This window comes from Python bivittatus, unplaced genomic scaffold (assembly GCF_059951505.1).
Source record: "Python bivittatus isolate LINGU-HERP-01145 unplaced genomic scaffold, Pbiv_v1 ctg000700_np1212, whole genome shotgun sequence".
In the NCBI taxonomy this organism is placed as follows: domain Eukaryota; kingdom Metazoa; phylum Chordata; class Lepidosauria; order Squamata; family Pythonidae; genus Python; species Python bivittatus.
The window spans coordinates 3,180,424-3,194,148 of record NW_028277098.1 but is presented as its reverse complement, the minus strand read 5'-3'; the positions used below and the strand labels follow the sequence as shown (position 1 = coordinate 3,194,148).

At 37.6% G+C, this 13,725-nt stretch overlaps 1 protein-coding gene across 1 annotated transcript in view; it reads right to left on the bottom strand.

Moving 5' to 3' along the window:
* Positions 1–13,725, bottom strand: part of DDR2 (discoidin domain receptor tyrosine kinase 2) — a 63,414-nt gene that overhangs the window by 38,472 nt on the left and 11,217 nt on the right. Inside the window, exons 3-4 of the mRNA XM_007439317.3 lie at positions 2,497–2,599; positions 989–1,220 (exon numbers count right to left, since the gene is read on the bottom strand). Of these exons, the coding sequence (XP_007439379.1) occupies positions 989–1,220; positions 2,497–2,599 (335 nt within the window). The remainder of the gene's footprint in view (positions 1–988; positions 1,221–2,496; positions 2,600–13,725) is intronic.

Below are 13,725 nucleotides of genomic sequence, written 5' to 3'. Positions count from 1 at the left end.
TAAAGCAATTAGTGGATACACCCTGTGAGACTCTACGGAGGGGCTAGCCTCATCTTCTTCATCTTCCCATGGTCCTGTTGCAGGCTGAGAAAACGCTTGCTCTGGAATGTCCCTCCTCCCTCACGATAACTTTGATCCTCCATGTCAGTAACCTCCTCGCACTTGCCTTCCATTACAGCTCTTGCCTGTAGTTCTTCCATTATCAGCTAAAAAGTGATTTGAATCAATTATGGAGAACACCCTGTGTCTTTGCTACTAAGCATTCTATGGGCAGGAATTTTGTTAAAACATATAGTCAAATAAACTCTGTAGACTGAAGTGGAATGGCTGAGTTACAGCTTTTCTACCATGGTGAAAATTAGGTTGTTTTCAGTTTGCAGATCCAAATTTCCAGTGCTGGCAAAATAACAGTTGAGTGTGGATAAAACAGGCTACTAACCACAGAAAAAGGAATAGGCAATATAAACCAACAGAGACACATTATATGAATCAACATTTCATTAAATTGCTGCATCAATAAATTTTGTGAGTAAACCACTATCACACATTCTTTAAGCCTGTCCTTTATAGGGCTAGCTCAGACAACTCCTCATGGTTAATCCCAGTTAATAGTGATCACAGATCAGCCCAGAGTTTCTACCGTAGAACCCGTATTGAAAATCATGGACACTGCACATTCCAAAACAGAATTTTTAAACATTTCATCCAAGTTCAACAATTTTGAGTATTTCTTGAAAATGACAGCCACATTTTAAAGAAATCATCTGATACCAGCTAGCATATTTTTTATGCTGGCCCTAGCTCTGCCTTCTTTAGACTCCTGAATTAGATGGATTGTCTCCCAGAAGTCACACTAAGATTTAGGGGCAGCAAATAAATACATAAAGCCTAAAAATGCCCCAATCTATCTTTAAATATGACCAGATATTTCATGCTTGATAACAGACAATAACAATATCATCACCATCTCCTTCTCCTCCTCCTTTACCTGCTTCCCATGCCTGTTTCGCCAAGAAATCCAGCGGGTGCCATCCCGGCTGTAATTAATTTTGTACATTGGAGCAAACTCATTGCCATGACCTCCTGCATGCCGCCCTTGAGTCCCTACTAAGGTAATAAAATGCAGCTCATGTAAGTCAACCTCCAGGAACTCCTTGAGATCATCAGGTTCCACAGGGATCTCAGGGCACCATGCACCATCACCATCTTCTGAACCTAGCCTAGGGAAAGTCAGAGGAAAAAAAAAAGCTGTTACTGCCCATCATCCCAAAACTATACTTTTATCTTGGCCTTCCACTTATCAAGCCTCTATACGTTGCCAACTCTGTTGTACTATCTTGCTGCTTCGTTACCTGAAGAGCAGGCTCCAGAACTTCTTTTTTCAGTGCTTTTATGTCCCAGGCACTTCCATATGACCTAAACATCTCATTTCCCTTTCAGTATGTCCTCATGGCAATTACTTTGTTCATGGATGGAAGAAGAAGAACATGACAAAACAAATGCAGGGCTGGGAACTAAAACCCTAGTTTGAAATGTGAGATCAATTGAGAAGTCTAGAACTACAAGGATATGATGAGGTCTAATTATGTTGTCCAAATGCACACACAGAATGATTCTCAGCTTATCGCAAAATGCAAGCAACTCAGGAGACAGCACAATGAGTTTTTTGGGCTTTTAAACTAAATTAACTGAAATCTCTAAAACAACAAGTAAAGCCCCAGATCTAAGTATGCAACATGAAACTGAAACTATATGTTGAAATATTAACTATATGTTGAAATTGGTGCTTTCTCTTGTAGCATGTTTTCGATTTTATTTGTTCTTGAAAAAATCTTAAAGAAACTAAAGTCAACTAGGAGACAGGGTTTGCCGGGTTTGCCAAAAATGTATCTATGGCCACACTGCATCATGTTCATGACCATATTGGTATCAAGCTTCTACAGAGAATAAGTGTTAGGAGGATTAAGGCATGACAGAACTACAAAAATACTATGTTTTCCAGCTCAGAAAACAAATCTCCTTCATTCACAATGATCCTGACAATCAAGGGCTACAATTTTATTTACAGTTTTGAAAAATTAAGCACAAAAGACAACTTTAAAACATTTAGAAAAAACTCTCTACATTTGTTGAGGGGACAAAGTGGTATAAGCTAAGCGCCTGACAGTTGTTGGCCCAGCCATGTTAATTTCTTATCATAACCCTAACCCTAACCTTAGGGACGTTGGAGACAACTACTTCTTTGGATACTATACTGTAAAACTTCTGAACTAACTAGAGACGTGAAGCTAGGCAGGGCTGAAATATAGAGAAATAACTGATCTCTAATAAGAGATGGGGGGAGGTGGGGGGAGGTATATTTATCTGCAGGCAATCTCAAGTACATCTGCCAATCTATGGCCATTCTCTACAGAAGCTAGATACCAATATGGTTATGAATGTGATACAATGTGACCATAGGCTTGGTAAGAGGTCCCAGGTTCCTACCATTCTTACCTTCCATATTTGGCTGCTGTGGATTCAGACCATTGGCTTGAAGCAGAAATATCTTCATCAGGGATGTGCCCACCTGACATACCTAGGGGGTAGCGACAGATAGCTGCCGAGAAGAGAAAAAGAGAAGATAAAGATATATCACTCTCTTCTAAGTGGGAAGTGGGAATTATTTAAATCCCCCCGGCAGACCCCCTCTTCTTCCAAAGGTTTCTCAGTAAAAGATACTTTTGATAAGCTGTCACCAGTCAGGCCAGACTTCTAACATCTGTCCAGCTGGGGAGTCTTGGACCCCTTTACCCAGGACAGCTCTGTTCAGCTCAGCTTTAGGTAAACAGAAAGGAAGAAGTTTAGATTTTACTACGGAAAGTCCAAAATACAGAACTTAGCAAACCTTGTTGTGCCAATCTTGAAATACAAAGGGTAGAAGTTGTAGGAGGACAGCCATGTTGGTCTATGGTGGCAAAAATCAGAAGGAATCTGATAGCCCCTTTTCTGATTAACAAATTTTATTTAAAGGCATCAGCAGCTCACCATCAGATGTATAAGGTGGCTAAACCGATATAGAATTTAAATTGGGATGGGGGGAAAGGAAGGGGAGATAGGTTGGTTATGCAGATTACACGTGAGACAAATTGCAAGCACATTTTCAATTGACAATTGCAACATGTTAACAACTCATTGTGTTTGTTGGGACTTTCTGAAACGGCCTGAAACCTTTTGATGTATGTGAGTTCAGCAATTTCTTGTTTGAGGGTGCTTTTAAAGTCATGCAATCTTGCACATAGGAGGGTTTTAATAAGAAATCGCCTTATAAAATTAGTTACACCAGATCTTTAGATACATAAAGAAGTTTATTCAGAAAAAGGAAATATAAGGAAAACAACAGGAGGCAACAATTACATTCCAAATTCCAAATTGCACATAAAAATAATATAATCAGTGTAGCTAAACTAGTTACTTATTGCCTCCTTGAGTGCAGTCTTGGGTTTCAGCACAGATTTGTTGCAGAGAAGATTGTTGGAGGGGGATATTTTCAGCCTTGTGCTTGGACGTTCATAAACAGGCCATCTTGCTCTTTCTTCTACTATTCTGAACATTCTTGGTTTTATAGAATACAGGAGAAAAGTGGGAGCCAGCCTTGTGGGGGAGACTAACTGTAGCTTTGCCCTTTCAAGGACTGTGATGACTTGGGTCTAGCCAGCAAATCAGAAGATATCTAGGAGCTAAACCCACCTTCCTAATTTGATGGGATTACAAAGACCCAATCTGGTTTTCACCCATTGTGTCTTTGTACCCAGAAGGGACTCTGTTGTGAAACCAAAATTGAACTCCTGCTAGTCAGGCTTCTCAGCATGGGTCAGGCCAAACCCAGGATTTGCTCAGACTTACTCAGAAACGACTTTTTAAAAATGGTTTGTTTTTTATATTCAGTCCAAAAGTTAGTAGTAAATACAGCTTCTAATTCTTTATTATTTATTAATTTTTCCAGTTAAAAAAACTTTATTTAACAATAATACAGTATATACAGGTATGCAAATATAGAGATATATATCCTCTTTTAAATAGTACATCAACAGTACTCTGTGCTTGTTTTATTATTATTATTATTTTAGTCTTATTGTAATCCTTTTATTTTATTTAAAACAAAGGGGTATTTTCAAGAAAATTACCATTATCACTGAATGAATGGATAATTACTGAGGCTGTGGAATTATTACTCACCATAGCATTAGTATTAAGTTATTAAGTAATTTTTATGATATAAAAAGAAGTATGAATGTTTGAATTTAATGTCCACTTCTCCACTATGGTATTGTTTATAAGTGTTTAAAAAAGAAAAAGAAAAAAATCACCCCTAAAAGTAATATAGGTAAATATTTAATTTCTGACTTCCCCTTTCTTTGTATCACAACTGATTTGCAGTACCTGTTGGCATAAGCTTTAGAAATCATACTCTAAATGTTTGTATTTACCTTAATGTGTAACGTGTTATATTACACATTACAGAAGCCATTCTTGCTTAATACAGCTTCTAATTCTAAGATACTGTGCATGAATTCATATTATTTACAAATAAATAACGAAAACATTCTTTTTCCTATGCCAATCATACTGTATTTGCATTTACCCAAAGCTTACATGAAATGAACAATGCTTAAAGTTTATCAGCAAAAACTCTTTGGATTTGTTAAAAACGAGCTGGAAGTTTTATTTGCAGATTCAGCAAGAGAAATATGGATATAAGAGTAGGAGGGAATCTAATGTTGCTTTTATTTATTTAAAACTGCACCTTTATTTAACAAGTTTCAGCCAAACTTCCTGCTGCTACTATTAAATTCCATCATCTTTTGATTAAAACACTGCATGAGATATTTTATTTAGAATTAGATACACAAGTATCTGTTATTCAGGGAGTCTGACAAGACTGAATACAAACTCCTATACTTCTTAATTTTTTGGAAAGTATTTTATTCAGCCCATTCTAAATATGCAAATTGTCTTGCTTTACATGGATGAATTTATCTCCATAGAGCCTTAGAAGACTGTTACAATTTTCAGTGTATTGTTTAGACAATTGTTGGTCTGCTAATTATGGGGGGCGGGAGGGGGGGAACCTAGCATTTCCTAAGCATAAGAAAAGTTTAGATGGAAAACAAATTTTCATAAGATGCAGTGGGTCCAGAAATATAAATATGTAGTGATAGTTTTTAAGCGAATGGTAACTGGACATTTCACTCTAAGTAGGCTATCTTTAGAGCCATGCAAACTTCAAATGTAAATATTAGATTATTTTTTCCTATGGGTGCCTGTCATAACTGTGGTCTAAATGTTCATAAAGGTATTCTTTTAGAACCGCTTTCATACAGGGCACATATTTGGGGAACAAGGGAGCTATATAGTTTAGAATCAATACCGGCAAAGTTTTAAAAATGAAATTTTTAACACAGTTAAGTACTGAACAGAAGTTATGTATCTCAGACTGAAAATGATGACATTTAGACTTGATCTTCATAATTATTCACTCTGAGTTACTGCTGTATTTGGATTGTACTGTTTGCAGAACTGAGCTTTATAATTTTCAGGGATTCTTTTACATATTTGTTTTAATCTAATTAAATAGTATTAACATTTTATTGTTTCTTTTTTAAATTTTGTAAACATTAATAGATTTTAAGATCAAAAATATTTTTTTGGATCTTTTCACAATGGACTGTATAATAATAATGAACAAAATAATCCACACACTGGCACAGAGGCATTCTTCCAGAGGAAATATTAGCACATTTCCTATCAAATGGTTTTTGTAGATTTTCTAGTTTATATCCTTAATTTCCCTTTTCCCCTTATTTTTAAATAGATTTATTTAAATGTCAATGAATAAGATTAATTTTGTTCAGCACCTAAGAGGTATATTCTTTTGTGACTTTTTTGTTTTCTCTCTCTCTAATAAAAATTAAATAAAAGTAGGAAAAAAATTCTCTCCTATTGAATGGACAGAGGGTATCACTTGAAACTTATCTTTGGGAAAAAACCAAGACATGTTGATATAAAATCAAGACCCAAAATAAACTTCTTTGCAGTGATTTTCCTTTCTCAAAATGTGCTATCTGGAAAAACAGATAACTCTCTCTCTGTCCTATCTTCACCTGTGCCATGATCAATGTCTCAGATGCCTCTGTCATCTGCCAGGTATGTTTCCATATTGAAGTTTTACCTCTGAAACAGAACCTGGCAGGGCTGTATCCAGTCTCTGTTCTCTGTTGCCCTGATCAATGTTTCCAGGAAGCTCACATCTTCCATGCTTTTTGGCCTGTGTCTGTGTCTCAGACAGCATGCCTAGCTGCAACATGACACCTCAGGTTGCCCTGTAGACAGCTACAGTGGTACCTAACTGGAGTCCTGGAGTTTTCTTTGGGAATCTGAAGTTTCTAAAAAAACCCAGTCATCTCACCCCAAAAATCTCTCCCATCTGAGACTTGAATAATAGCCCTTCTGGGGGAAAAAAAAATATCATGATCAACTGGCTTATAATAAAATAATCTGATTATTATTTTCATTAACTTAGAAGTAGAAAGCAGAAAGATGAATTTTGCAAGAAAGAATGTAAAAAATGATATTTAAAAAAATGAACTAGGGACCATTTAAAATTTTGTTTTATTTTCCCAAACAACATTATTCTGCTTTTTGAGCAGTTGACTATTTTTCTTATTTGCATACATTACTAAACCTACATAGTATTCTCAGAAGTCCTACTCTGCTTTGAAATACGAACAAAGAGTCAGTATTTCACAATTCCCAAAGTAGAAGATGGAAGATTCCATTTTATCCGCTATCCAGTTGACTTACATTAAATAAGTACAGTAGTAAAATACAAACTTCTATATCCTCTGAATATATAAGCATTTTCTGTAAGGACATCATACAAGCCAAATTTAATTGCAAATTATTGCTTTGGATAAGCCATAGTAATCCCTTTTATTTATACTGATTTCAGCCAAACTGAAGCAAAGTTGGTTCTTGTCTACCAGAAATCAAAACCTTTTGGTAAAATTCTATATACCCATATACAGTCTATGCATGAGATGCTGTTATATAATGATTTCTTTTCTTTTCCTTTTTTCTGTTAAAAGCAAAACAAAAAAATCCAATATAGATGAAAAATTTATGAAGGCTGTAAAGGTCTTTATGTCACAGCCTTTGATATGATTAAAAAATCAGATGGTCAAACAGAAGGCTTTTCCTAAAACCAGCTTGTTTGCATATATATGTTTTTCCATACAAGTAGTCCTCACTTAGCAACCACAATTGGGACCAGCAACTCCATCACTAAGCGCTGTGATTGCTAAGCAAAACATCACGTGACTTCAATGGACTTACGACCTCACTTCCACTCCAGTTGTTAAGCAAGACATCATGTGGCTGTGATTTGCAATTTTATTTTCGGATTCTCTATTAACTTTGCTTGTTGGAAGCCAGTTGCAAAGCACACAAATGGCAATCACATGACTGTGGGATGATACAACAGTCATAAATGTACGCCAGTTGCAAACCACCTGAATTGTGATCACATGGTTGTGGGATGTTGCAACAGACATAAATGTGAGGATTGGTTGCAAAACTGTTTTTTTACACAGTTGTAATTTTGGTCACTAAACAAAGCAGTCAGTAAGCGAGGACTACTTGTAATTATGTTTAAATGTTTTACCCCTTGAATCTACAGTTCCTAAAATATTCCCACTGTGCTAAAACATAGAGGCATCTTTTTAAGCCTGCCACACGAATACCCTACCTCCTAGCAGATAGCTACAGTACCTCATTTCTAATCTGATGTATATATTCCTCTCATCTCATTTCCATTAACAAATTTTTGTTTTGAAATCCATAACATGCATTATCACTACATGGAGAAATTCAGATATAATTCTGCAGCTAATGGGAGAGCATGAATATTATTGGAAGGATTTTTCACTCCCTTCCCTGATTAACATCTACTTCATAGAACATTCGTGTAAGCATTGTTTAGAACTGAACTTTCTTCACATACATATTTCATACACTTCACATGCACACAAAAGACCAATTCATAGCACGTTACTATGATCACAGCATTTGGAAAGTTTTTTGAATGCAAGTCTGTGCCATTTTGCCCACATAATTCTTGGGATGACTTTTTAGACTTTTAATTAATTTATCATTTTTCACACTAACATTCTCCACCCCTGACAGCAGCCCCTCAGAAGGGACTTGCAAACTGCTAGAGAAATGTAACAAATACATTGAGACTAATAAATAATAATAATAATAATAATAATAATAATAATAATAATAATTTATTAAACTCCCAGTGACTGGGCGGTGGACCATGGGGTGTGATGAGCGAAACACACATGCTAGCTAGTTATTTTCTTTTTATTTACAAAGGTGGAGGGCAGGGGGGAGTCAAGTATTGGGCAGCTGGGAGCAAAGAGGAGAACACAGATTACTGTTGTAAGCAGAAGAACCCTTTGGAAGATGAAGGAGGGTTAAATATGAACAAAACTATTTCACAGACAATTTCTCAGCCTGAAGCATCTGACACTGAAATGGTGGCAGTATCAGTCTGATGCTATCTCAGCCATGTTAGGGGCTGCTCCAAGTTCCAGACTCGCTGCTTTCACAATTCCTGTGTTGTTTTCAGACTGCAGCCAAACCCTGTCTTATGGCGCAAGTCCTTCCCACTGTAATAAGCTGGATAAAGTGAGCTTGGCTCTTCTCTGCTGAATTTTTCAGACTAAGGAATATCTCAATGAGCACTTCATCTTGGCAGACACAAGATGAAGACAAGGGCTAAAACAGCTAGAGAAACTCTTCTCCAGAAGCACATTTATTTATTTATTTTCTTGCCATGCATGAAGTCTGAGGAATGGAATGCTGCGGCCAGTTGGTCGGCTGCCGTCTGGGCGGCACTTATTCAGAAAAGTTTCAGGGTGCCAGGCCAGGAGCTATTCCCAGAAAGGAAGCCCCTTTGAAAACTACTTTAAAATGTTGGGGGGGGGAGCATTCATACATGCAATGGGCTTCCCATTCACTTGCAACAAGAAGCAACCACAATGTATCAGCATAACACAATCATAAAAGCATAAAACAATTTCAAACAAAATTTAGAGTTTAAAAAAGCCAAAATAAGCATTTAAATTATAAAATATGTACTATTTATTTAGTTAAGAGACTTATATGGCCACCCATCTTATGTGCCATAACTCTGGGCAGCTCACACAGCAATAAAAACATAAAAGAAACAATATAAAACAGCATCCAAAAAAAAAAAAAATCCTGGTGCCTTAAAACAACACTCTCCAGTACATAAAGAATCATAATCACTGGGTTCCAGCCTCACCCTATCCCAATGCTTGGGGGGAAAGCCAGATTTTTAAGTCCTTCCAGAAGGCTAGAAGGATGGGAGCCTGCCAGATCTCGGGGGGGGGAGGTGTTCCCCAGGGCTGGAGCTGCTACCGAGAAAGTGTATTTCCTAGCAAATGGGCAGCAACAGCAACAGTACTCCCAATGCAGCACCAAAGGACCAGGCTATTTGCAGGAGTGCCTCTCCCTACTGTTTCTGCCCACCCCATCAGATCTAGCAGGGAGGGCATTCTCCAGGTCCCTTCCATCCAACAATGCCATCTTGTTGGACCCAGAAGTCATGCCTTCTCTGTGGCTGTGCCTGCTCTGTGGAACAGCATCCATCCAAGGATCTAGATGGCCCTCACTCTGTTAGCCTTTAGTAAGGCTCCAAAGACCTGGCTTTTCCCCAGGTATTTGGGCCAGGAAGTTCAATGAGTTCTGCCGTGGATGCACCTTTTTGTTTTGGGGGGTTGTTGTTTTGACCAGGGTGTCAGGGATTATAAATTGTGGTGATTGTAAGTTGTACGTGACCCAGAGTCACTGCTGTGAGATGGGCAGCTCTAGAAGTCATTTAAACAAATCTCTCTCTCTCTTACAGATAAAATAAAACCTATAAATAAATACATATTATAAGTTCAAGCCCAGAGAAAACAAATCACCATTAAAAAAATAACAATGAAGCCAACAATTGGAAGGCCTTAACTTTGGTGATTGCCAACTACATAATGACAGGACAGCAAGCCCAGATGGCAGCTATTAAGATAATACACAGGGAAGGAGGATCTTGTTATATAACATGATATGCTATAATTATTACATCATAGTGCCAGGTTCACCCTTTGCTAAATAATTTCATGAAATAAAAAAACAGGCTATTACTGTATGGCCTAAGGATTATAATTTGTTACTATAGGGTATGTTATTTATCGGATTTTGAAAAAGATGAACATCCAAACATGAATGTGTGACTACAAACATCCTTACCTGTGTGCATGTACTCTAGCAATGGTGAGGAATGAAAATTTATACTACCCTTCAGAATAGCCAAAGCATTTAACATACATTGCCCTAGTTCACACATAACATAAGAACATAGTGTGATTTGTCTGTTTCAGGCCACTATATCTTGTTCAAAAACTCCCAATTTACTTTTTTGTAGAAACCCGACCATCATTCTTACTGTAAATGTTACAGCTATGTAAGTAGCAGAATATCCATTATTACTGTATTTATCCTAGTGGAAGACAACCCTGAATTTACCCCATCTCCACCCCAGTTCAAAAAGAATAGCTAGGAAAAATACATATCTAAATATCTTGTACTCTGAAGCCCAGTTTCTAGATTAGACTTTGTCAACCTAGGGTGGCCAACTCCAACTGAAATCAATCCTGATTATTTCCTCCCCCCCCACCTCCACCTATGTGCATGGAAGACCCTTATATATGACCATGCATCGAGGTATAAACACCTGCCAGAAGTCAAAACCTAAAAAGGGGCAGAAGAAAAGCAGGAAGGGGAGGAGGGTGAAATTGAAAGGGTACTGTTTGGGGGAAAAAGAAGAGAAACAAAGGAACAAAACTGCATGGAGATGAGATGAAGGAAAAAGAAACATGGATCAGGGAAGTAGACGAAAGATAGTAAAGTCCTGTTAACATGTAACAAAAATAATCAGTCCATTCCAGGCAGTGGCTAATTTTCAGGTTTATCTCCAAAGGCATCACCTTTAAAGCAGCTGTTTTCAACAGCTTCTGTTTAGATAGATAGATAGATAGATAGATAGATAGATAGATAGATAGATAGATAGATAGATAGATAGATAGATAGATCCCCTTTTTATCCCCTTTTTATACATGTCTACTGAGGTCCTCTTATAGACACTGGGAAAGAGTAACTGGGCAAGGATCAACCCAGGGCCTTCTGGATTTGTCATTCCATCTCTTGACCACCATACTAGAACACAATAGATATGTATTTGACACAATAGTCAGGGTTTGGGTCTTAAAATCTTTGTAGGCACAGTGGGCTTTACATTTTTCCAGACAAATGAACTGTGGGAAAAGGGACAGAATAAGACTTTTCCCATGCCACATTTAGCAGTCTGAATGCAGAATGGCCCACCAAAGCTTATGGTAAGGTAAATAAAATCCAGAAGAGGAGCAGCACAACATTCATTTTACATATTTTCTGTTTAGCCCCCAGATTAGGGAGAACGAGCAGTGGAAAGACAGCTGAACGGATCCCTTCCCAGTATCTTCTTCCAGTTCAGAAATGGAAAACTACCAATGCTTCTGATTTGCAAGAGGCTAGCCAAAGAGTTTCAGAAGGCTTTGCTCAGCTACCTGACATTATTTTTGTAAGCCTAGCTGCCAAAAGAACTTCTCAAAGAGCTGCTTATTTTACAGTGTTTGTACTGTCTGACCGCTGGACCCAGCCCAAAACTCTATCCATAAATTGCCTGGAAGTTGCTTCTTAAAAAACCAAGCTATATGTGGCATGAAAGATGGGGCTCATTTGAATTTCTTACACAGAGGAATCCTGCTCCATTCCAAGGATAGCCAGCTAGCCATCTTCCAGATCTTTTAGATTACAACTCTTATAATCCGTTGCCATCATGTACGCTCACTTAAACTAACAGGATGTTAAAACTTCCAAACTGTGCTTTGAAATATTTCACATTTCAGAATGGTGTAGATCAGGGTGATCCAGTAAAATTGCTGGCAGCTTCAGTTAGGACAGAAGTAACAAAATATTTCTGACAAGTACAGAATTTCCTGCCAAAAGATATGGTAGCTGGTCAGTGGCTTGAATGGTTTGAAATTCAGTTCTGTAGAAAAGCATGAAGGTTAGGTCCATCAGCAGCTATAGCTAATGGGACCTACTGATTCAGAAGTGTGCATCTTAGTGCCAGACTGCTGAGATGAATAACAGAAATGAGCCTTCTTACCCAGATTGTAGGCTTTCTAGAAAGAACTAGCTAAATGCTATTGGAAGCAGAGTCCTGTGACAGATGGACTTTCAGTTTGATCCAGTAAGACTCTTCTTAAGAGATCAACTGAGATAATTACAAGTGTATTAAAATAAATATTTTTTAATTAAAACTGTAACTTCAGAGACTGAAATACAACCTAAGCCTACATAAACAAATGCTATTCAATGATTGTGTTCACCAAAAGAAACCCAGGAATTTTAGTCCTACTATGATGCTGGGAATGTTTACATTTTTGGTTGAAAATAAAAGTGACATAAAAAGGAAGCACATTCCCTTTGGAATGTACTCAGAGCTCTGTTGTAACATTACAGTATTATCCTTCTAGAACATCAACCAATCTAGTGCTGATATTCTATAGTTCTGCATCTCTCTATTTGGTCATCTGCTTCGCCATTAGTGCCATGTCGTCCAGGAAGAAAATTAACCAAATAGTTCTTACACATAGGAAATATAAGTGGCATGACTTCCAGTCATCTCAGGCACCTGGAAGCAGGGAACTGAGATCAAGAATAGATTACACATTTGCCATGCAGTTATTTATACTGGAATTTTTTTTAAAAAAAGTAATAATGTATTTATCATGGAGTTAGGGCTACTAGATGGCTGCAAAAAGTTAGAGAAAATTCTGTTTGTAGCCATCTAGTGATCATCTGGATTTATAAAAATTCATTCATTCATTCATTCATTCAATTTATAGGCTGCCCAACTCCCAACAACTCTGGGCAGTTTCCATTTAAAAAAACTAGTTCTCAACAAAGGCTAATAAGTGTATTTCTTACTCTCTATACATTAATGGATACCAGCTATTCTTCCATAAAACAGGGATCTTTAAGAACTTTTCTACAGCCCAGTGTGGTGTATCAATCAGACGCACCAGGCTAGATACCAGGAGATCATAGGTTCTAGTTCTGCCTTAGGCACGGAGCCAGCTGGATACTTGGGGCCATTCAATTCTCTCAGCCTTGGGAAGAAGGCAAGGCAAACCAGTTCTGGAAAATGTTGCCAAGAAAATGCAAGGACTTGTCCATGTAGTCACAAATCAGGAATCAAGACTGACTCAAAGACACATGCCATTTACAAAGCCTTGGAGGGTGCTAATTTCCATCAACAACCACCCACAATGGCTATTTCCCACAAATATGCCATTTCCTGTAATTACACTGTGAGAGATTAATACCAGCTGCAAGGGATTTTGGTGGGAAAATGGCAGGGAGGAAGACTTTTATCTTGTGATATTGATTAGCTCCCTCTCTACTAGGTGTTGTTCCTTAAGAAAACCAGGCAAGTAACAAAGAGGGCAAGACTGGCAGAAGACCATTCTGTTCACTAATATATTAGAGCTCATGCCATATTCTCAA